General features: G+C 63.1%; 6 protein-coding genes across 6 annotated transcripts in view; 4 read left to right on the top strand and 2 right to left on the bottom strand.

Moving 5' to 3' along the window:
* Positions 1-1,700: 1,700 nt before the first annotated feature.
* Positions 1,701-2,960, bottom strand: EMIHUDRAFT_94887 (hypothetical protein; the record flags this gene model as incomplete). The annotated part of the gene is made up of 1 exon (XM_005794014.1): positions 1,701-2,960. One exon carries the CDS (start codon positions 2,958-2,960, stop codon positions 1,701-1,703), a length of 1,260 nt encoding a protein of 419 aa, XP_005794071.1.
* A 200-nt stretch (positions 2,961-3,160) lies between these two features.
* On the top strand, positions 3,161-4,476 carry EMIHUDRAFT_94886 (hypothetical protein; the record flags this gene model as incomplete). The annotated part of the gene is made up of 2 exons (XM_005794556.1): positions 3,161-3,978; positions 4,116-4,476. 2 exons carry the CDS (start codon positions 3,161-3,163, stop codon positions 4,474-4,476), a joined length of 1,179 nt encoding a protein of 392 aa, XP_005794613.1.
* A 1,425-nt stretch (positions 4,477-5,901) lies between these two features.
* EMIHUDRAFT_425734 (hypothetical protein) lies at positions 5,902-6,977 on the top strand (the record flags this gene model as incomplete). Its single annotated transcript, XM_005794013.1, has 4 exons — positions 5,902-6,010; positions 6,221-6,267; positions 6,438-6,465; positions 6,539-6,977. 4 exons carry the CDS (start codon positions 5,902-5,904, stop codon positions 6,781-6,783), a joined length of 429 nt encoding a protein of 142 aa, XP_005794070.1. The 3' UTR covers positions 6,784-6,977.
* A 2,198-nt stretch (positions 6,978-9,175) lies between these two features.
* EMIHUDRAFT_447414 (hypothetical protein) lies at positions 9,176-12,140 on the top strand (the record flags this gene model as incomplete). The annotated part of the gene is made up of 9 exons (XM_005794012.1): positions 9,176-9,818; positions 9,977-10,237; positions 10,508-10,636; positions 10,709-10,801; positions 11,032-11,208; positions 11,252-11,416; positions 11,535-11,704; positions 11,791-11,937; positions 12,002-12,140. Exons 1-9 carry the CDS (start codon positions 9,207-9,209, stop codon positions 12,138-12,140), a joined length of 1,893 nt encoding a protein of 630 aa, XP_005794069.1. The 5' UTR covers positions 9,176-9,206.
* Positions 12,141-15,271: 3,131 nt separating this feature from the next.
* Positions 15,272-16,003, top strand: EMIHUDRAFT_194042 (hypothetical protein; the record flags this gene model as incomplete). Its single annotated transcript, XM_005794011.1, has 2 exons — positions 15,272-15,619; positions 15,941-16,003. 2 exons carry the CDS (start codon positions 15,272-15,274, stop codon positions 16,001-16,003), a joined length of 411 nt encoding a protein of 136 aa, XP_005794068.1.
* Positions 16,004-21,103: 5,100 nt separating this feature from the next.
* Positions 21,104-21,508, bottom strand: part of EMIHUDRAFT_94882 (proteasome subunit alpha type) — a gene marked incomplete at both ends in the record, with an annotated part of 2,260 nt that continues 1,855 nt past the window's right edge. The window contains one exon of the mRNA XM_005794010.1: positions 21,104-21,268. Within this exon, the coding sequence (XP_005794067.1) occupies positions 21,104-21,268 (165 nt within the window). The remainder of the gene's footprint in view (positions 21,269-21,508) is intronic.

Here is a 21,508-nt window from a genome sequence, read left to right as displayed (position 1 = left end):
CCTTTTGGGGAAAAAGGGGTATCCAAGGCCCCCCGCCGGGGGCGGGGTTTGTTACCGCGGGGGCGGCCACCCGCCCGGCACGCGTTTTTGGGCTGGGCGTCCCCGGCCCGCAAGGCGAATTCGTTTTGGGCAAGGGCCCCGTTTTCGCGGGCTAAAACGCCGGGGGGGGCCTTCTTCCCGCGGCGAGGGAAAGGGGTTTTTTTTACCCCCCACCCCCCCGAACCCCCCAAACCACCCGCCACCTACCTACCTATTGCAGGGGCCCTCTGGGGCGGTCAAAACCGGACCTACCTACCTATTGCATAGGGTCCAACGGGTGCCGACAGACCCCCTATCTGGGTAGGAGCCGGAACCCTGGGTTTGGACGCTCCGCAACCCACCTTGAGCACTTGAGCACTGGATAGGGTCGGTTCCGCATGGTACGGGACCCCTCGATGTCGATCGTCTCGCCCACCCTCACTGGTGTGTTCAACCCACCTCGAGACCATACCCCCCCGCCTGCTGACAGACCCAGCCTCCCGCGGAGACCGGGGATGGGCGGTCAGGACCATACCCCCCCACCCTTTGGGCCGCGAGGGTACCATACCCCGGAAAAAGTTGGAACCCTGGGGAAGAGAGGACTGGCGCAAAAAGAATTTTACGGTGAGCGGTCACTCTCACTAGGCACGGGAAGACTGGCGGCGCGCACGCGCCACGCGGCGCACCTTGTGACGGTGCCCTGGCAAAATCGTCCCGATTTCGATGCGCGATTTAGCTAAGTCCCAGAGCCGTTTACGCATGAGCGGGCCCCCTCACCAGCCTAGGGCTCGCGCTTCTGGCCCGAGGTGTCGCCGCTGCCTCCCGCGCCCTCCGGCGCCTGCTGCTACTGCCGGTCGGCCGGTCGGGTCCGCGCGACGGCTCCATCCTCGAGACGTAGCGGTCGCTGAGCGCTTTCTCGACCGCTACGTCTTCCAGTGCACCCACCCACCGCGACCCTCGAACCTGCGCTGCGCGGCGCAGTTGCTGCCGAGCGAGACGCCCCCGCCCGCGCAGGGGCGGCATCACCAGACGCTACCGCATGGCCGAGCAGCGAGCAGTGTGTGCCGCAGTGCCCGTCCGGGCCCTCTTGCAGCTGCCTCTATTGGGCGTAAACCGCGGATATAAGGGTCTATACGGAGGTGGGTGGCCTCTTAGAGGTATGGGAGCCGCTGGCACCGCGCTGGGCGCCGCGGATGCACGTACGAGCGAACATTATGAAATCGGGACGATTTTGACCCAAAAATCACAAGGTGCGCGCGCAGCGGCCAGCGCAACAGGCGTTTCAAACAGCAAACGGGACGGCCTGCGCAGCCTCTAACTATTTTTTGAAAAACATTCGAACACAAAGAAGAGGCGACGGGAGGAACCGGCAGAGGATGCAGTGACGTGACACACACACACACACACACACACACACACACACACACACACACACACACACACACACACACACACACACACACACACACACACACACACACACACACACACACACACACACACACACACACACACCGCTCACCCACGCGCACCGGGCCTTGCACTTTAAATGCCGTGGGGGGCTCCTGTCGTTAGACGTGGAGACGCGAGGGTTGCCCCCCCTTGCCCCACCACCTCGTGTGTGTGGAGAAGTTTACCTTACCTTACCTTACCTTATAGGTTTCAGCTCAGTTTCAGCTTTTTCACCTTTCATCAGTAAAGTCTCTGGACGAGGCGTCGATAGATAGGTCTGGCGGGGAAACGAGCAGCGCCTGCAAGAGCGGCGTAAAGTCCGCCGGCTGCAACACGCGGCGCATCCACTCGCGCGCGTTTGCGATGATCCGGAGGCACGCCGACTCGTGGCTGTCGAGCCAGCGGAGCGTTGACTCAAGGTCCTCCGGCCTGTAGAGCGGCACGTAGTGCACCCACGGCAGCAGCAGGCCCTCCATGAGCCACGACTCGCGCGTCGGCGGCGGCATCACGACGACACTGTTCTGCGCGAGCTTCCACTTCAGGTCGGTCGCCACATCGTTGCCCTCGAGGCTGAGAATGTACCGATAGGACAGCTGCTTGCCCACCGACAGCCGCTCGCCAAACGTCCAGTTCTCGGCGACCCACTCGTGGCGTTTCTGCACGACTGGCCCGATAAACTTGACATTGTGCCGCCGACCGAGCGCCTGCACGAAGTCCTTGCGTACGCACGGCGCCGACGGCGGCCGGTACGTCTCCGCGTTGCAGCAGCAGCCCGTCGTGGTGCCGCGCCACACGATGTCCTTCTGCTTGGAGGCCCATGGGACCTTCGGCTTGAGCCAGCGGGCGAGCCAGCTGTCCGCCCAGGTCCGGTTCCGCCGCCCCAGCGCGCTGCGCATGAAGACCCACCTCGAATACATGAGGTGCGCGTCGTCTTTCCGCTCGCGTTCAGCGCCGAGCGGCGCCCAGTGCCGTCCCGTGTTGAGCGGGAGCATCGCGCCGCAGCCGGTCCGGACGTCCCTCGACTTGCCGATCACGCCGCTGTTGGCGACCATCCGGTCGCCCAGGGTCAGTGCGAAGGTCGCACCCGGACGGCCGAACGCCTCGCACATACGGAAGATGTCGTTGCCATATGTCGGGTGGCAAGGGCTGCCCTTGCAAGCGATCCCTGTGATGGGCGAGCCACAGCTGTACAGAAAGGCGTGGTCGTAGCGCATTTTCGCCTTTAGCCTGCCAAACCTCGGGCAGGCGCGGTCGTCTTCCACGCCAAAATAGTACTCCAGGCGGAATGCCAGGCTTGGGAATTCCGCAGATTTGGGCGCGTACGTGTGAGGTTCAACCGCCTTGGTCACGCAGCACGGGTGCCACTTGCCCGAGCAAGACTTGATGGCGCAGCCGGCGGTGCACTGCGGGTCGCTATACTTCTCCCAGCGCGTGCTCCTCGGAGCCTCGAGCACCGTCGCGCGTGGCACGCAGCTCCTGCGCATTGCCATTGTGGCGGCGATTCGCACCGGAACGAGGATGGGATCACGTCTAGTTGGATGGATCGCTCGCGCCTTCTTCTTTTCTCTCCGGCCAGTCTGCGCGCCAGTCCCGTGCCTACTGTGGGGTCGCTAAATTTCTTTCCAGTTTTCCGGACATGTCCACGGCCGCCCGGCCGCCCGCAGCGCCGCTTTGCTCTCGCAAGCAGTCCATGTCGCCATCGCTCGACTCCCTGCCCGAGCCCTCGCTCGTCTTCAGCCGCCTCGACCTGGCGACGGCGACTAGCTTGGCGGCGGTCAGCAAGAGCTGGCGCGCAGGCTGTCACGAACCGCTTTGCGAGCCTCGCTGGCAGTTTTTCCTCCAGTCGCGGTGGGGCGTGGAGGCGACGGACCGCCCGCGCGAGGCGCTCGCGTGGCTCGAGACGGCGGTGCGCAAGGAGATGGCTTGCTCCTACCGGCGCGGCTTCGAGACCATGTTCAGCGGTGGTGCTTTTTCGCTCAGCGTGCACGTCGACCACGCACTCCTCGCTGAATCGGAGCTCTTTGAATCGGAGCTCTTTTGGGAGGCGCCCGCGCGCAAGCTGCTGCTGTGGCTACCGCTCCACGAGCGGCGCCGGCTCGCCAGCTTCGTGTGCCACGACTCGCACCCTCGCGCCTCGCTCGACCGCGTGCTGCGCGCCTTCCCGCAGGCGGGCTCGCCAAGTCCGCTAGCGGCGCTGCGCGGGCTTCTGCTCCAGTTCCCGTTCCTGCCCATCGACGCTGGCTCTGGCGCCGACCGCGTGATCGGCCTGTTTTCAATGCACTGGCTGAGGGACAACCCATCCGCCTGGGCGTCGGTCGGCCTCGACGGCGGCTTGCCGCTGCCAGAGGCGCGGCATACCGTCTACTCGCTCGTGTACGCCACGATCGTGCTCAACACCGACCTGCACAACCCCGCCGTCAAGACCAAGATGTCGCGCGCCCAGTTTCTCACCAACTGCCGCGAGGCCCCATACCTGCAGTTCGTGCCGGAGCGGCTGCTCCTCGAGACGTGAGCACCCTCCTCCACCCCGCCACCGCCTCGGCCCTGGCTCTGGCTCCGCCACTGCCGCGCTCGGCCCCTCGGCCCCGCCCCGCGTGCCGCGCGATCGAGGCCCTGCTCGAGCCTGCGGACACGCCCCGCCCTAGGTACGAGTCGATTCGCACCTCGCCGCTCGCCATCGCGCCAGGCCCGCGCGGCCGAAGCGTCTCCTCGATCGTGCGCTCGACGGGCGACGAGGAGATCGACGTCGCCGCCACCCTCTCCACGCACTCCACCCTCGGCCCAGAGGCCGTCGCGGCCGCCGCGGCCGCCGCGGAGGCGGCGGGGGGTGCGGCGGCGCGCGCGCCCGAGGTGGACTGGGTCGTCGCCTACTACAATGTCCTCGACATGCTCCGCTGGGCGCGGGCGCGGGTGGCTCCGCTGCACCTGGCATCGGTGATGGCAGTGGCGGTGGTGGCCGCGGTGTCCCTCGCGCTTGCGCCGGCTCTGTTGTCCCCGGCATCGTGAGCAGTCTACATTGAGGCTGCGCTTTGCTCCCTTTCTCGCGCGCGCGCTCTCTCTCATGTGGCGAGAGGCAGTGCAGCCTTTGAGGCTTGCGAGAATTTTTGACCGCGCAAGACAAAGGGTGGCTAAGGGCTTTGCCCGCAAGGCGCCCGCGTCGCCGACGCGGTACCATTGACTAATCCCGGAATACACACCCACACGACCCAATAGCGAAAATCCGAATACCGTGCAAAAACCACGGAATCTGCGACGAAGAACGTCGGGGCAAGTTTGGCTAACTCCATAACATGGGCGATCCGGCGCTTCCTTCGATTGGACGGACGAAATGATCGGGAAAAGCGGGACCGCCATGTCGGGGGTTCACCATATATGCCGAGCCTGCTCGGCCTGCCATGCGCGCGCGCGCCTCGCCCGAGCGCAGCCACCTGCGGACCTGGCCAGCCTGTTCCTGGCTCGTGCCCAGCCTCTCCTTCCGCTGCCGCCGGCCTCGCAGTCCCGCCAGCCATCACGCTGCAGAGCCTGCGTAGACGCCACAGACGCCAATTCTGCAGCCCACAGCCCTGGCAACTCGAGGGCCAGCAGTATACGACGACGACGACATCTCACACCCCGCGCTGGCCAGCGCCATCAGCCCCTCACGGCCCGGCCCAACCTTCCCTTCCCCACCCTCGCCTCCAGTGCCTCCAATCAAGTCGCACCTCTCTTCTTCAGGGTTCAGCGAATGCAGCGGCAGCACCACGTCAGAGGCCGGGCCGACTGGCGGACCTGCATGCCCAGCCATGCCCCCCACTCCCCAACCGCTTGGATCGATCAGCTGACAGCTCCACCAGCTCCCACCACCGCGTGTCGTGTTCATGAAGCACGAATAGATAGACATAGAAAGCATGAACCATCGAAAGGTCTGATCTCCAAAAAGACCTGCCGCGCGCGCCCGCGCCCCGCCCCTTTTGCGCAGCAACACCTTAAACTTCATGGCCCTCCAAATTCGGGTCGGAGCGTAGCGGAGTGGGCCCCGAGTTTGAAAAAGGCGACGGACGCTTGCGTCCTAGCCTCCAACAACGCCTCCCCGGCGCAGAGGGGCCCCCGGAGGGATGCTCAACCGCTCCACGCCACGCCGCTTGCGGCGGTCCCATTCCCTCGAGGGGCCACTCCTTATTTTATTGCGGGGATTCAAATTCTTTTTATCGGTGAGCACTTGCTCGAGCACTTGGAGTGCAGTCATCAGCCTGGGCCAGTGACTGAATGTCTTCCCTCCTGCTGTGCCTGTCGTTTGCACCACCCCAAGGCTTGCGCGTGGCTCCTGTGCACGCGACCGCCGCCGCCGCCGCCGCCGCGGCCTCTCCCCGCGCCGCCGATTCCTCTCTTTTTCAGCGGCTTCCGCTTGCTGCCTGTGCTGCTGCCGCGCTGATCGCGTGGGCGGACCCCGCGATGGCCGTCAGTGGCGGGGGAAAGGACTACTCTGGCTTCGACCTCACGGGACAGGACCTCGGCGGCCAGACTCTCAACGGGAAGGAGTTCCGTGGAACTTTTGCGAAGGGTGTCCGCCTCACTGCACTCGCGGCTGCCGCTCTCTGTCCTCTGTCCTTCCTCTCCGTCGCTGCGTGATGACACCGCTTACGTTCTCGCCGCCGCCTCGCTCCTCACCGCTCATGCCCGGCAGCGCTTCCCTCGCCACTTGCCACTGTTGCTGTCGCGAAAGCGCCTCCTTCCAACAAGAAAAAGAACGATCGTACACTGCACACCATAGGCGCCTCCTTTAAGGACTCCAAGCTGCGCGGCTGCTCCTTCTTCAAGGCGGACTAAGATAGAGGCTGCGTGTCGCTCCAGCGTGGCTATCTCCACTTCCGCTTGCGTCCACCCATACCGTCGGTGGTGTCCAGTCACTTGTCAGACTATTCTTCAACCTCTCTGTCCGTGCAGGCTCGTCAATACTGACGCGAACCATTTTGCCACTCTCTCCTCAGGCGGACATGTCCGAGGTGGATTTCTCCGGCGCGGCTCTCCAGCGCTCCAGGGAGGCTGCGAATCACGCACCGTCCACCACGGACCATCTCACTGTGAACAGGCGCGGACCTCTCAAGCGCATCGCTGGAGGAGGCTGGGCTGACCGGCGCGTTGATGGACGGCGCGGTGCTCGAGTCTGCGTACCTGACGAAGACCATCGCCGACGCCGAGTCCATCAAGGGCGCCGACTTCACAGAGGCCGTCATGCCGCTGCCGACGCAAAAGGCGCTGTGCGCCAGAGCGGACGCGATTGGCAAGAACCCGACCACCGGCGCGGACACGCGCGAGTCGCTCATGTGCGTGTGAGTGCGTGTGCGAGAGGCGGCAGAGGCCGTACACCGTGGCTCGTGCCCCTCTGTGCTTGCTCACTCACCACACCGAGACCTTGCCGAGGGGTCCCGTACCATGCTCCATGCGGAATCGACCCTATCCACAGTGCTCAAGTGCTCAAGAGATCGTCGGAAAAATCTTTTTATCTGGTGTGTACCTGTACCTGTGTTTGTGCCAGTGCGCGCCAGTCCCGTGCCCAGTGTCGTGCGAGGGAAGAAAGAAAGAAAACAGGACAACCCAAGGGAGGGGGATGGCGGAGCGGGAGGACGGCACGCCGCCGCCACCACACGGGGATTTTAAGGAGAGGGGTGTGATGCGCTAGCCGTCGCCCACCCTTGGTCGTCCGCCTCTTCCGATCTCTCTTCGCAGTCTCTCGCCGATTCTCGCTGCAACCTGCAACCTTCATGCCACCCCGCGGTCGTCCCACTCTCGTCGTTCTCTCTCTTGTCTCGCTTCTTCCTCTGTCGCGTCGCTCTCCTCTGCCTCGTTCTGCGACGGCGCTGCCGCCTGCCGCTCCCTTGCTCTCGGGGAGCGCGCGAGCGGCTGTTGCTTGCAGAGAGTCTCTCTTATATATATCTTACTCTATAGCCTGCATGTCCCACGTTAAATTGGAGAGTGTGGGAGATGCGTCGCGGGCGCGACGTCAATATGTTTCCGTGTGTTCATTAGGTATGCAACGGCACAGGAATCTTCATGAGAGATAGGCACACTCTCGCGACTCGCCCTGCGACTTGTCAGGTGTCACTAGTGACGAGCGTGGCTTCAACCACGACGAGTCCGCCGTCCGGCGGCTCAGCTCCACCCGACTCGGCTGTCCCTTGCAGCAGCGCTGAGATGCGCGACTCCGAGCCACCAAAGTTATGCGGAGTCAAGTAGGCGGCGCTCCACCGACTCCCACCGCCGCGGGCAATATCGAACGGCGTCTCGCCCGCATCGTTCCGAAGACTGGGATCCGCCCCGTGACGCAGCAACGCCTCGACCATCTTCTCGTCGCGGCAGCGCACAGCCATGTGCAGCGCCGTGTCCTCGTACCGGCCGTCGAAGCGAGAGCACGGCCAGTTGTGCTCGTTGATCGCGTTGTCAAAATCGGTGGGCAGCATCCTCGCATCGGGAGAGACACCGCGCAGCAAAAAACCGCATGCAGCGGGTACGTCGCCCTCGTGCACGGCCCAGAAGTAGTGCTGCTGCGACGAGTACCGCACCACACCGTAGCGAATGGCCAGGGCGTCAGCCGCGGCGGCCGGCTCGGAATGCCTTCCCTGCAGTGGAGGGCCCATGTCTCTCTCATCGTCCGAGCATCGGTTGGGGTCGTATGCATCGTCGTCCTCGGAGTTGGACATGGTGAGGCCGCACACGGGCAGGAGAAACGCCGGCCCAGACGCACGAATCGCGCCACAGGGACGCGGCTCAGACGCACAATCGCGCCACAGGGACGCAACTCAGACAGGGACGCACGTTTGTTAGCAGGTGCGAATTCTTTTTCACACAGTGCCAGTGCGCGCGTGCGTGCCCAGTGTTGTGCGAGAGAGTTCTGTTGTAAAATTTTGTTCCCACACCTCACACACGGACACACGCAATGCGCGCAGAAGCCCTTAGTCCGGCCCAATTTCTTTTGTGTGTGTGATATCTCTTTGAAGTTTGATATATGACGGCTAATCGCCTTTGACGATGGGGGAGGAGGACAGAGTCCACACCTGCACGAGCAGGATTTTGGAAGGACGATCAGGGGCACAGGTGGGGCTCTCCTGCTCCTGACAAGGGACACGACAGGCTCGCAGCGCGGTGGCCGCTGATGGCCGGTGCACGGTGGACTCCCAACTCCACTGGCGGTCTCATCTCAGTCTATAGCGACCTGCCTCCAGCTTCTCACTGGCAGTCTCTCGCAACCACAGGCACACTGGCACAGGGGTGGCAGGGGCGGCGGCAGGAGTCTCCCACCCACATACTATGCGGGCCTCGCTAGAGGTGCGTCCTGTGTGTGTCCTCGCCCTTGAGGGTCTTGATTGAGGGGGAAGGGGAAGGCGCTGTGTCTGTGCATGCATGCATGCATGCATGCATGCATGCATGCATGCATGTGTGTGTGTGTGTGTGTGTGTGTGTGTGTGTGTGTGTGTGAGTGCGCGCGCGAGCACCGAACGAAGCCCCGCGAGCGCCGGCGAGCACCGCCACCCGCGCCTCGGCGTGGAGCGGTAGTAGATGATGCGGCGCCCAGCATGCAGGGAGTTTTGTTGTGAAATTGCTAATTTTTTTGAGCTTAGCCTTCGATGTATGAAACAAACGCAAGGCGGCGGACCCCTCCGGCTTTTTGTTTTGTTTTTCACGCCACCTTGCGGTGACATTTCACCACGTTCCAAGTCGAAGACCAAGACCAGGCCGCATTCGACGGTGAGGGACACTACATGGCGACGAACAAGCCTGTTGGCGTAGAGCGCTCGTTTGTCCGTCACGACTTCAAGGTCGCGCCGCTCGACCTTCGCTGGCACTCTCTGAGCGTCACGATCAACCGGCCACGCGCTTCGCCAGTGCTGGCTCTTCAGCCGTGTTCTGGAGCTATGGAAGCGGGCAGCCTACTCGCGGCAATGGGACCGTCTGGAGGCGGCAAAACCACGCTACTCAACGCCCTCGCGCACCGCGGCCCAAGCAGCGGCGGCGAGGTTCTCTACGGCGGCAGTGTGTGGTCGGCGCGCCTCAAAAGGCGCGTCGGGGTCGTGGAGCAGGACGATCAGGTCTTGCAGCAGCTGACCGTTGGCGAAAGCCTTCGGTTTGCCGCGGCGCTGCGGCTCTCGCACCTGACGCCGGCGGCGCGGGAGGCGCGCGTTGCCTCTCTCCTTGCCATCCTGCGGCTCGCGAGCTGCGAAGGCACTCAGGTCGGCGACTCGTCGAGCGCCGCAAGCCGCGGGATCTCGGGAGGAGAGAGGAAGCGCCTCTGCATAGCGTGCGAGCTCCTGACGATGCCGTCGCTGCTCTTCCTCGACGAGCCCTCCTCCGGTCTCGACTCGTCAATGGCGTACGTGCGCGCCGTCGCCCTGTCCTCCCGCCACGAGTGTTTTCACTTGGGCCCATAAGGACGTTTAGCACTGATATTTGGATCCTTGAGGGCTGCGCGTTGCAGCTTCACCGACGTCGCTCGCGCCTCGCCTCACCCCGCTCTGTCTCGGTGGTTTGCAAGGTGGTCGTGGACGTGCTGCGCGAGCTCGCGCACACGCACGGCGTCACGGTCGTCGCCTCGATTCACCAGCCGAGCTCGCAGGTCTTCGCGCTCTTCGACTCGCTCCTCCTCCTCAAAGCTGGACTCACGCTCTACCACGGACCACGCGCCGCCGCGGCGGACCGCTTCGGGGCGTTGCTCGGCAAGGCGCGCCCTCCGGACTTCTCGGCCGCCGACTGGCTGATGGAGGTCCTGGTGCTCGAGCGCTGCTCCACCGCGCAGGAGCGGCGCTACCTCTCCCCCCCTCTCTCCACCCTTCCCACCCCCACCCCTCTCCCTCCCAGCCCTTCTACCCCCACCTCTCTCTCCTCCTTCTCCCACCCCCCCTCCTCCGTCCACCTCGGCTGCCCCTCTCCCTCTTCTCCCCTCCCTCTCCCGCCTCCACCTCCGTCTCACGCCTCCGCGTCTTCCGCCGCCCAATGGCCCCCTCTCCCTCCACCCCCCCCCCCCCGCCCCCTCTCCCTCCCCCCCCTCCCCCTCGCCCCTCCACAGGAGCTCCTCCTCCGTGCCGAGGCCGAGGCGGCGGCAGAGTCGGCGTTTGAGAGCGCGGCGCCAGTCCGCGCCAGCGCAGAGGCCTCGAGCGCAGACGCTGCCTCTCCGCCCCCGACTTGGGCCTACCAGGCGACGGCGCTGCCGAGCTTGTGCGGCGGCGGCGGCGGGCCGTCTGACCGGAGTCCTTCCGGGGCGCACTAGGTGAGAGTGCTCGGGGCGCGCGCCTGGCGGCTCGCTCGCGGCTCAATCTGGGTGCACGAGATAGCAGCCCTGCAGCTGTGCATCGGCCTGCTGGTATGCCTCCCCCGCTGCCCCCCTAGCTGCCTCCCTAGAGTCCTCCCTACCCGGGTAGCTGCCTCCCCAGCTGCCTCCGATGCGCGGCGCCCCTGTGCGCTTGCCAGCAGACGAGCCCCCCGTCTCCGGCGCGAGCCTCGTTTGTGAGTGCGAGATGGCTTGTGCGTCAGCAGCTGCGGTCTGCCACGTTGAGGTCCGATTTGCCGCGCGCGTGTCCCCGCCACCCCCAGGCGGGCTTCCTCTTCTTCCGACTCGGCTACGACGCGGCCGACGCGCGGTCGCGCTTCTCCGCCTCCTTCCTGTCCAGCATCAACTGGATGTTTTTCCCTCTCATGGCCGCGCTGCCGCTCGTCCCGCGCGACGAACGGATGGCGCGCAGGCAGCTGCAGCAGGCGCGCCCCCAATCCGTGCCCCCAACCCCGCCCCCAACCCCAAGCCCAGGTGCGCAAGGAGCTGCAGCAGGGCGCCGCTTGCGTCAGCGCGTGGTACGTGCCAACCACGAGCATCGCGCTGCTGCCCGAGCTGCTCCTCCTCGTCGTCAACGCCGTCCCTTTCTACTGGCTCGCCGGCATCGCGGACGACGCGGCCGCTTTCGCGCTGACACTGCTCAGCCAGGTGTCCCTCGAGGGACCAGCCGAGATCAGCCGAGATCAGCCAAGATCAGCTGAGAACGCCGAGATCGCCCGAGATCGCCCGCGAGATCGCCCGAGATCACCCGCCGCCGCTCCGCCAGGTGCTCATTGTGGTAACGTTCCACAGCGTCGGCTTGCTGCTCGCCGTCGGAGCGACTTTCACGCGCGCCAACTCGGGCACGCTCTCGATGCTCTTCATGTCGTTCTGCTTCCTCTTCACGGGCATCTTTGTGCCTCCTTCCCAGATGCCGCTGCCCGAGCTGCGCTTCGCGTGAGCCGCAGCCCCTGCCTTTCCCTCCGCAGGGTCAGAGCATCCCCCCACCGACCTCCCACCCACCTCTTGCCGCGTTTCCACAGGAACCCGCTCTACTATGCGACTTCCCTCATCGCCCAGCTCGTCTTCCTCCAGGGGACCGAGTACGCGTCGCCCGTGCCGGGCGGACCTCCTGTGCCGCGCGACGAGGTGCTGGCCACGCTCGGCATCGGCACCCCGGCCTCGGGCTGGTGCGCCCTCATCCTCGTCGCCTTCGCCTCCGTGGCTCGCTGCGGCGCGCTCCTCCTGCTGCAGTGGCGCCTGCGGCGTGACCTGCAGCAGAGCGCCGCGGCGGCCGGACCCGCTCGCCGTCGCTGGTGTCTTCCGGGCGGTGGGCCGCGGCTCCTCTTCCGCCGCCGCCGGCCCAAGAGAGTGGGTGGTGGCGCTCCGATAACGGTCGTGGCCGCGGCCAGGTAGGTGAGCGTTGTGGCCCGGCCCGTGTCCCGCCGAGAGGGTCTTTGATTCGTGCATATTGGAGGGAGGGCGTATTCCGCGGAATGCAGTATGAGACGTAGTCATCTATAATATAATCCAGTCACCTGTCCCCGCCCGCCTCGCCACATCACAGCACCTCTCGCCAGCACGAGCGAGAGTGTGTCGTGTGTTTGAGTCATCACATCGCCTCGGGTGCTGTGCCTCTTCGCCACTTCCGCCAACAGCCAACACTTGAACCTGCCTCGAGTATCAATGGCACGGGCGCCGGGGACCAAATCGGACATCATGGACAACATCATGGAGAGCATGGACAACATCATGGACAGCATGGAGCATCCGTTGGGCCCAAACAACGACACGGTGGGCTGGCCTTCATTGACATCCTGTACAACGTCTACGATTTAGTCTCGGTTGACGGATACGTGGTCATTGACTATGGCTGGAATCATGCTACAAAGTGTGGCTCTAAGGAAGCTCATCCATTGTTTGGTGCCAACAAGCTCTTCTCGACTTCCGTGCACTCCACGGCATGGAAGATAAAGCGCACAGAATGCATAACCCGGGTTCGGTGCATGGTTCCGGAAGGCACGGAATGTCGCAGACCAGTCCGTCGCCAAGAATACATTGGCTCATTGGAAACAGGCAACCAGTCCATCCTGAAGCCGAGCCCACCTCTCACATGTAACGACTATGCGAGGTTGATGGCCTTGCACAACAAATCTACGGGTGCTGCTGAGTCGGACTATCATGCAAATGTGCAGCGGCGTCGGCGACTGAGGCAACAGCGAGGCGCAGCTGGAGCCCTCCCGCTCGAGCGGCTGGTGAAGCGTATGCAGCGAGTGCAGCAGTCGCAACGGCACATCGGCGTATCCGTGAGTTCGAGCGCGGGGCGAGGCGGACCGCGCCCCCATTCCCGGCAAAATCGTTCATCATCAGCGAAGAAGAATTTAAACAACAACTCACTGTCTAGCACCGAAGAAGAATCTTCGCAGTATCGCGCAGCCGGGCTCGGCAACGAGGTCCATCAGTAGGGCTCATCCAATGCCCTTGCGCGAGCGCACATTGTGCGTAGCTTCCGCAAGCAGGTGTAGTGCACTGTCGTACACCGAGAGAGAGTCAGTAAGCTAAAAGTACACCGACTGTGCTGGGCCTGTGAGTGAGGGCCCCACAGCACAGTGGTGTTGGCCATTCTCGCTCGAGTAAGAATTGGTGTGGCAGCAGCAGCCTGCTGCTGCCTCATTCAACTGAGCCAGTGGCGCAGCGAGGCACGCAGAATTCGCGTGCTAAGGTACATTGAAGGCTGAGCGCATTCATGAGCGCGTGCGATCGAGCCCGGCAGCACGCGTGGAAGTCCGGCGCGGCGTGTCTTAGACTTTGGCGCGGCGTGTCTTAGACTTTAGTTCTTGCAATACTATCAATCACGCATTACTTACACTCCTTGCTAAGCAGGCTAAGCTTCCCCGCGCTTTCTTCCCCTAAGATACCAAGTACACTACAGTCGTGGCAAGGGCGACGCCCCCTACACGGAGCCCGCGCAGCGGGGACTCTAGATTTCCTCTTGAACGAACAAGCTAAAATCAGCATATCGAGCGTGACCTCTTGACAAATGACTCGCTCGACGCGAGACATCCGATCGAAGTAAAATGTGTGGAAGTTTCTGAGAGAGCCGTTACGCAAAAGCATGCGCGCTTGCACTCTTTCGTGCCACTCGCTCGCCGGTGCGCGGGGCATGGCCTCCCGCGCGTGTTATGGCCCTGCGAACGCGCGCACCCCAGGGCTAGGGCTCTCTTGCCCGCAACCCGATCCCGATCATCCGGCCCGCTGGGTGCGCTCCTCAGGTCCCCGGCCCTGGATGTGAGGCTGATAACTGCACTCCAAGTGCTCCAAGTTTCACATGTGACGTTTTAGATTTAGCAGATCAAGATGTGACGCACGAGCAAAGCTGGGAGGACAACCTGAGACTGGGGAGGAGAACCTGATGACTTGAGGTTCTCCCCACTTTCCGCGTAGCAAGCTGGACCACTGCGCACTGGCTGGCACGTCAAAATATTAATCTTGTCATATGAGCGTGGAGAGGGGGCCGGGCTGAGGGCGGAGGCGGGGGCGGGGGCGGCGGCGGTGGTGGTGGTGATGATGAAGTTGATGATGCTGGTGTGTGTGTGTGCCAGAGTCGGCGCTCCTGAGGGAGGGTGTAGAGGATGTAGAGTGTAGAGCACTGTAGAGCTGTAGAGATGTAGAGCGCTGTAGAGCTGTAGAGCTCTACATCCGCCGCGTGACGAGGCGCCTGCGTTGTGGAGCGATGTAGAGGCGCTCTACAACGTGAAATCTCTACAACAAACTCTACATCATAAGCGGCGAACGAGGCACGGTCGCTCTCCGACATGGGGCGCGTTGCACTTGCCAGTGCTGCCCTGGCCTTCTGTCTGCCCGCCCAATGGGTGGCAGATGCCTCTGCTGCTGTGGCATGCCTCACGGCTGCGACTGGCCGGCGCCTCGGCGCGTCAGCTCGGCTCGGCGTAGCGATCGTGGCCAGCGCAACTCGCCTGGACTCAACGCTCAGCCAGGAGCTCCCGCACGCGCTGGCGCGAGTCATGGCGCAGATAAGGCGTCTGAATGCTCGCCTCGCCTCGCGCAAATGCGACCGTCCTCGCAGCCGACAGTCCACCGCCTGCTAAAGAAGCACAGCGACGAATGCGGCACCGGCGACACATGGCAGGCTGGTCATGACGCAGTTATAGGGTGTTGTGTGCCGTCAGAGGGACTCTCTGTGTGTCAGGGATAGTCAGGGCTGTCCATCAGAGCTTCACTAAGCTCGGTAAAACCCCATTAGCGCGGCTCGACCTCTTTGAGTCACTGCCTTCCCGGCGGTTTGGCTGTAGAGCCTCTACAACAAACTCTACAACAAAATCGCGCTCTACATCGCTCTACAACGCAGGCGCCTCGTCACGCGGCGGATGTAGAGCTCTACAGCTCTACAGCGCTCCAGAGCGCTCTACATCTCTACAGCTCTACAGCGCTCTACACTCTACATCCTCTACACCCTCCCTCAGCGGCGCTCCCGGCGCTTGGAATACCTCTGCGGTCATTGGCATGAGATACATGTTCGGCTATGCCAGTGCCTTCAACCAGGATATCAGCGCCTGGGACGTATCCGCAGTCACTGATATGAGCGGATTGTTCAGCTATGCCAGTGCCTTCAACCAGGACATCAGCGCCTGGGACGTATCTGCAGCCACTGACATGAGCAGATTGTTCGAACGTGCCCTTCGCTTCAATCGGGACATCAGCGCCTGGGATGTGTCCACAGCTACTACTATGTATAAAATGTTCGTCGGCGCCGCAGCCTTCTCCCGGTTGCTCTGCTCAGATGCGTGGCGTGCCTCCAGGGACAAAGGGATATCGTTCAATCTAGGAGTATTGAACGCAGCTGGGGTATATGTAGACACTCGCTGTTCCACTTATCCGAGATGTGGCAACTTTCGCGCTAGCTGCGGCATCTGCGGCCCTCCTACGTGTTGCACGAACGGGTGTTGGTAAAGATTAGTTTTTTCCTACGTGTTGTCGGCAAGAAACAAAGATGAAAGAACACCAAGAATTCTTAAAATAAAGAAAACACCGACCCAAGGAGGGATGGGAGGACGGCACGCCGCCACCACACACGTTGACGTTGTCTTGTCCGTGCGATATTTTTCCTGACAACCGCCTCCGCCAGCTCTGGTGTCACAGCTCCCCCGCTCTGAGAGGACTTTTGCGGTTCAGCTCGACAGCTGGAGCTGTGTCGCCGGCGCGCGGGGCGGCCTGCCTCCGGAGGCGTGCCTCTGAGCTGGACATTTTGGGTCACCGCGTAACGCCCGTGTGCTCGTCGCTGGGCAAGAAAAGGGTTTAGGGTTCGTGCTTGGCCTCAATTTCTTTTTCCACACCCCTTGTCAGAGGCTGGCGCGCGGTGAAGCTGCTGAGCGCGGCTGGACCTGCTGCTGAACGGTGGCCATGTCGGGCGCGCGCTGGCGACAACATCCGCCGCGTCGGAGCGGCTGGCCGCTGCCCAGGACACGCAGTACTCATCGCCCGGCTGCAGAGCGTTGGTCCCTCCTCTGTTTTTGTTCGCTTCTTTCTTGGGCGACTTGATTTGTTAAATCGACTCGCGCGCGAGAAATTCTTAAAATCGGAGCTTCACCCTTTCTTCTCCTGCTGTCTGTGGGCCCGAGAGCGATGCGTGGCGTCTCCGCCTTGTAAAAATAAAAATAAGAAACTTCAAATGCAGCGTGACACCTTCATTTCATCATCAAAGCCCCCCAAAGGACCAACTCGCGCCGCTGTCACTTCCTGTCTCTACTCGTTGGCCTTTCCTCTACTTCCTCGATGAGCTTCGTCGCGCGGCCAACCATCCCAGCGCCCAAGGCGTCCTACGTGGAAGGGCTCCGCGCCAAGGAGCGCGAGGGCAAGAAGACGATCGCTCGCGCCGCAGCGGCCGCAGCGCCGAAGCAACCGTTCAAGACCGCGCTCGTGATCAACGGCGGCGGCCTTCTGCCCGTCGTAAGCGCGTACGGCATCTTTCGCGGCCTGTACAAGGCCAACGTTGGCGACGTGCCCTGTGCCCTCGACCAGTTTGACGTCATGGCGGGTGCCTCGCTCCTGCCCCGCCTCGGCCTGACGGCCCACACAACCCATCCTCCCACCCTCTGCCAGGCGTCTCTGGCGGATACCTTGCCAGCCAGACGTACTGCTACGCCAACAAGGACGGTACGCCCTTCAACGGCAACAAGTCGCGCCCCGAGCTGGACCCGGTCAACTTCCTCAACACCAAGGCAAACTCGGACCCGAACTCGATTACGTGGGACGACCTCCTCACGGACAACTCAAAGGCCTGCGGCGACAAGCCGGAGACTGGCTACTACAACTGGATCGTCCGCCAGCCCGGTTTCTTCAACCCCGGCCTTGTGTCCGGCATCATCATTTCGTTCTCCTTTGGCTTCGTCGCCCGCATCCTCTCCTTCGGCAAGTGCGTCGGCCGCGGCTGCTGGCCAAAGTACGGGTGGCTGTGCGTGCCCCCTTTCGCTGTCGGCTTCCCCTCCGCCTTCCGCTTGTTCTTGTTCAACTTCTTTCTCCGCCCCCTCGGCATCTCACAAAACAAGTACACGGCCACGGGCCCCGACCAGGTCTCCGACGTGGCCTGCGCCGCCGGCGTCAACGAGTGCGAGGTAGCCTACCCGCGCCCCGACGCGCCGACCCCAATGGCGCACTCGCAAGTGATCGAGGTGCGAGCTACCCACTCACCACAGCCCCTCCCTGCCACTATCCCGCCTCTTACCCGACCACTCACCCTCCCGGATCCCGCCGCGGCTGCCGTCAGGTCACAGGCGTCGGCTACCGCAACTTCGTCGGCCCGCTCGCCGCCTGGGCCCGCGAGGTGTCTGCGTCTGTCTACGCCGCCACAAACGACGAGAAGGAGAAGGCGGAGGCGGCGGGCATGGGCTTCGGCATCTACACGGCGCTGAAGCTTCAGCCCAAATACAACAACGTGAGCGTCGTGCCGTACACCTTTACGCCCGGGATGGCCATCACGCAGTACGACCCGAAGAATGTGAGCGACCCGAGCAAGCCCGACAACGGTCCGATGACCTTCGACCGCAACCTCGGCACCTGCTGCATCGATCCGCCGGACGTCAAGTTCCTCTCCAACTCGCAGCACCCGTCGACCTGGGTGGAGAAGCCGAGCTGCATTCCGTGCGCGCCCATCACCTCCTCGGAGCACCTGTCCCCAGAGGCGATCATGTGCCTGACGGCCGACTTCTTTACGCAAGGGCAGCCCGAGGACGTCCCAGCTGGCCCCGAAGCCTGCCTGCTTCGATACCTCCCCTGTGGGCCCAGCCTCCCCTTCCCCCCCGCGGCCAACGTGAAGTACGAGTTCAAGACAAACGCGCTCTCGCCGCCCGACGCGCTCAGCGAGCCGACGCACTGCTACTTCTCTGACGGCGGCGTGCTCGAGTCGACCGGTCTGGCCGGCACCATCGCGCAGGGCGTCTCAAAGGCGGCCAATGCCCTCCCAGCTGTCTCTCGCTCCGCACATGCTGCTCACCCCCCCCCCCCCCCCACTCTTCCTCACGGCTGTCTCCCTGAGTGACCGCCACTCCCTGACCGTTCCCCTGACTACACAGGCAGCTGCGGTGATCAACGCCTTCGAGCAGGGCCCGTGGAAGAAGTACAATGAGGAAACGTGCGCCCAAAAGGTTGGTGACATTCCCATCATCGGCAAGTTGCCCTGCGCCGAGCAACACCCGAAGGGGGCTCCTTGGACGTGGACGTTTGATCCGTTCGCCAACAACAGCTTCGGCTACATGGGCTCGTCGCTTGCGTCGTGCTTCGGGGTGCAGCCGCCCCAGCTCCTCGGTGCTTCCGAGAAGTACTCCGTGCGGCCGATCTCCGTCCTCAACCACATCCTCGACAACAACCCGGACACCTACGACTTCCGCAACCTGTCGATCCCCGAACCCAAGTGTTACGAGGACGTGCGGAAAGTGCCGTGGCCGCCGACGCCTGACTCGGGGGGGGGCAAGATCTCGCCGTGGGAGTACCTAATCCAGTACATGACTTACTGCCAGCACGCCGGCCAGCCGCTCGTGTGCACGCTCAAGGGTCTCAAGGTGCTCGACAACCCCTTCTGGGGCACGACGACGGCGCAGGACGATGTGACCCTCACCGTGGTCTGGATCACGCTGCCGATCATCTGGGCGCGCGCCTCTAATACGGGCACTTTCCACACTTGTGCCCGCCCACCTCCGCCGCTGTTGCTTCTAGGCGAACGATGTGCGCAAGAGTCTCAGCCAGAGCTCGCCGGGGTGCTCGCCGCAGCGCGCCCTCGCCAACTGCAAGATGGCAAGCTACCCCGATGACTACAACGGCGACAGCCCTTTTGGCTGCTTCGGCAACTTCCCATACTACTTTTTCGCCCCACTGGGGGTCGGCGGCTCGGTCAACGAGATCCTCGGCAACGTTGGGAGGATGCTGCCATTTGAAATTCCATTCGCTGGATGGACAAAGGAGGAAGTTGCCCTTTTCGGCTGCCTCGGCGCGGTTCGGCTCTTGACCTCGCTCTTATAGACAGTGTCCGTCTCACGCGCCACCCGTCTGCGAACAGGCGACTACATCGTCAACGGCGACGAGGGCACGAAGTACTCGCGCAAGGCCAACTTCACGTGCCTCCTCGAGTAGATTTCGAGTCGACGTCTCGCGGTCCCTGTCACGCACGGCTCGACGAGAGCCGTGCCGACCGTCGAGGCCCTGTGTGCATGTCGCCCAGGCTGCGGGCTCGCAGCGGTACAGTTTGTGGTAGGTTAAGGAGAGTAGAGTGACGGACCCTTGCAGCTGTGCACTTTCCAACGAGAAATGTTCAGGAATTCACCGCGGAGTTTTTTGCAAATCTGGCTCGAAATGATCTCTCAACTCCATCACGCTCACACGTCGTCACCCTGGACTCCCAGAGCACCCAGGCGGCATAAAGAACTGCGATAACTCAACCCTCTCAATCAAAATCAGCCCAATAGAGACCGCGGAGCCCCGGGGTTGCGCCAAATGCGAGTAAGAACCGCGCGAACGCGGCGCTGTCTAGACGGCGAGCACTGACCACTGATCACACCAGTCGACTCGCATCGGTTGCCTCCATGAACGGCGGAGCTATTCTCGCGTCCACACCACACCTGGCTCCAACGTGGACACGCCCATAGCTGGGGACACTACTAGGTCACGCATGGCATCAGAAGTTTTATCTCTGGGCCCCGAAAGGCATCTCTAGCAGCGTCGTTACGCATGCGCCCTCCCCTCCTGGGCGCAAGCGCCTCACGTCTCGACAGAGCATAAGCCCTTGGCGTGTGGCGAGACGAGTTTTCGCCATGCAGCGAGCAGCAAGCCGCCCGCCGCAAACAGCCGGAGGCCTCGCCGCGGCCCGCCCTCGTTACCTTTCGCGACGTTCACTACTCCGTAAAGCTGTCCGGCCAGGGCCGGCCGGAGTTGCACAAGAAGGGGTCCCGTACCACGCGGAATCGACCCTATCCAGTGCTCAAGTGCTCAAGATACTGAAGGGCGTGAACGTCCCCAAAGACAAAGAGAGAATCGGCGAAGCTCGACGGGCTGCAGAGACAAAACGCACACGAACCGTGACTTGTGCTGAGCTGTGAGAAGCTGAGAAGTGGGATTGGTCCAGTCCGGTCTACTTGTACCTTTACTAGTATGTGAAGAACTGCTTACAGAATAAAGTGCACAAGAGATCGCGGCTTTTGCGGGAACTGCACGATGACGCGGCGCACCACGAGGGCGCAGGCGCAGGGAGGGCTCTGCCTCTGGCCCTTGCGCGGTTGCGCACTTGCGCCGCGTGGCGCCGCACGATCTATCGAATATGAAAAAGAAAAAAAAAGCGGACAGAGAGACGTGTGAGGCGTGCAGTGTGGTGTTCATTAGCTCCGAGTAGAGGGGGCGTCCTGGCTGCAGTTAAGGGGAAACCCGGTACGCGGGGCCAACCCTCGGAGACCCGTGTTTACTTTAAGGCCCTTGCCCTGCGAACGCGCACCCCCCCTAGGGGTCAGGGCTCTCTAGCCCGTAGCCCGATCCCGATCATCCGGCCCGCTGGGTGCGCTTCTGAGCTCCCCGGCCCTGGATGTGAGGTTGCCGACTGCACTCCAAGTGCTCCAAGAGAGAGGTAGGAATGCGCAAGGGCCAAGGCGGGAGAAGCCGCTGTAAGCCGTCAAAAGCCACCCACAAATACTGCGATTACGATATCACTGTGGCTCCAAAAAGTACGCTGTACGAGACATATGGGGCCCAAGCTGCATGAGGGAGCGGGTGGCCAGATGCACCCAGAGAGCATCGGCAGAGAGCAGTGAAGCCCTGCCCCCGCAGAGATGGGGCAACGTTCCGCCGTAACCGCCGCGCTCACGCGTCGGCCGCGGCGGACTCGGCCTTGGCAATGTCAAGCAGCTTCTGCGACTCGGCCTCGGTGAGCTGCGCGTACTTGACGACGCCGTCTGCGCGCGTGAGGGTGACGATGTCGAAGTTGTCGGGCGTGAGCGTCGTCGCGTCGGCCGTCTTTGTCAGCACCTTTGCGCGCGGAGAGGGGAGAAGGGGGTTTGTTGGGAGTGCTTGGGCGAGAGCTGGCTGAGGTGCGTGCTTGAGGTACGGACGGGGAGGCAGGCGGGCTGGCGCCGACGGCGCTCGCCGCCAGCCAGGTGGTGAGGACGGGGTCGGCGAACCCGTGGCGCAGCACGAGGAGGGCGGGCTCGGCGAGCGCAAGCAGGGGACGCACGGTCGGCGGGAGCGCGGCCGCTGCTCCGCATCCGT

The sequence above is a fragment of the Emiliania huxleyi genome (assembly GCF_000372725.1).
Source record: "Emiliania huxleyi CCMP1516 unplaced genomic scaffold EMIHUscaffold_1, whole genome shotgun sequence".
Lineage (NCBI taxonomy): Eukaryota > Haptophyta > Isochrysidales > Noelaerhabdaceae > Emiliania > Emiliania huxleyi.
This window is presented reverse-complemented; position numbering and strand designations above follow the sequence as displayed.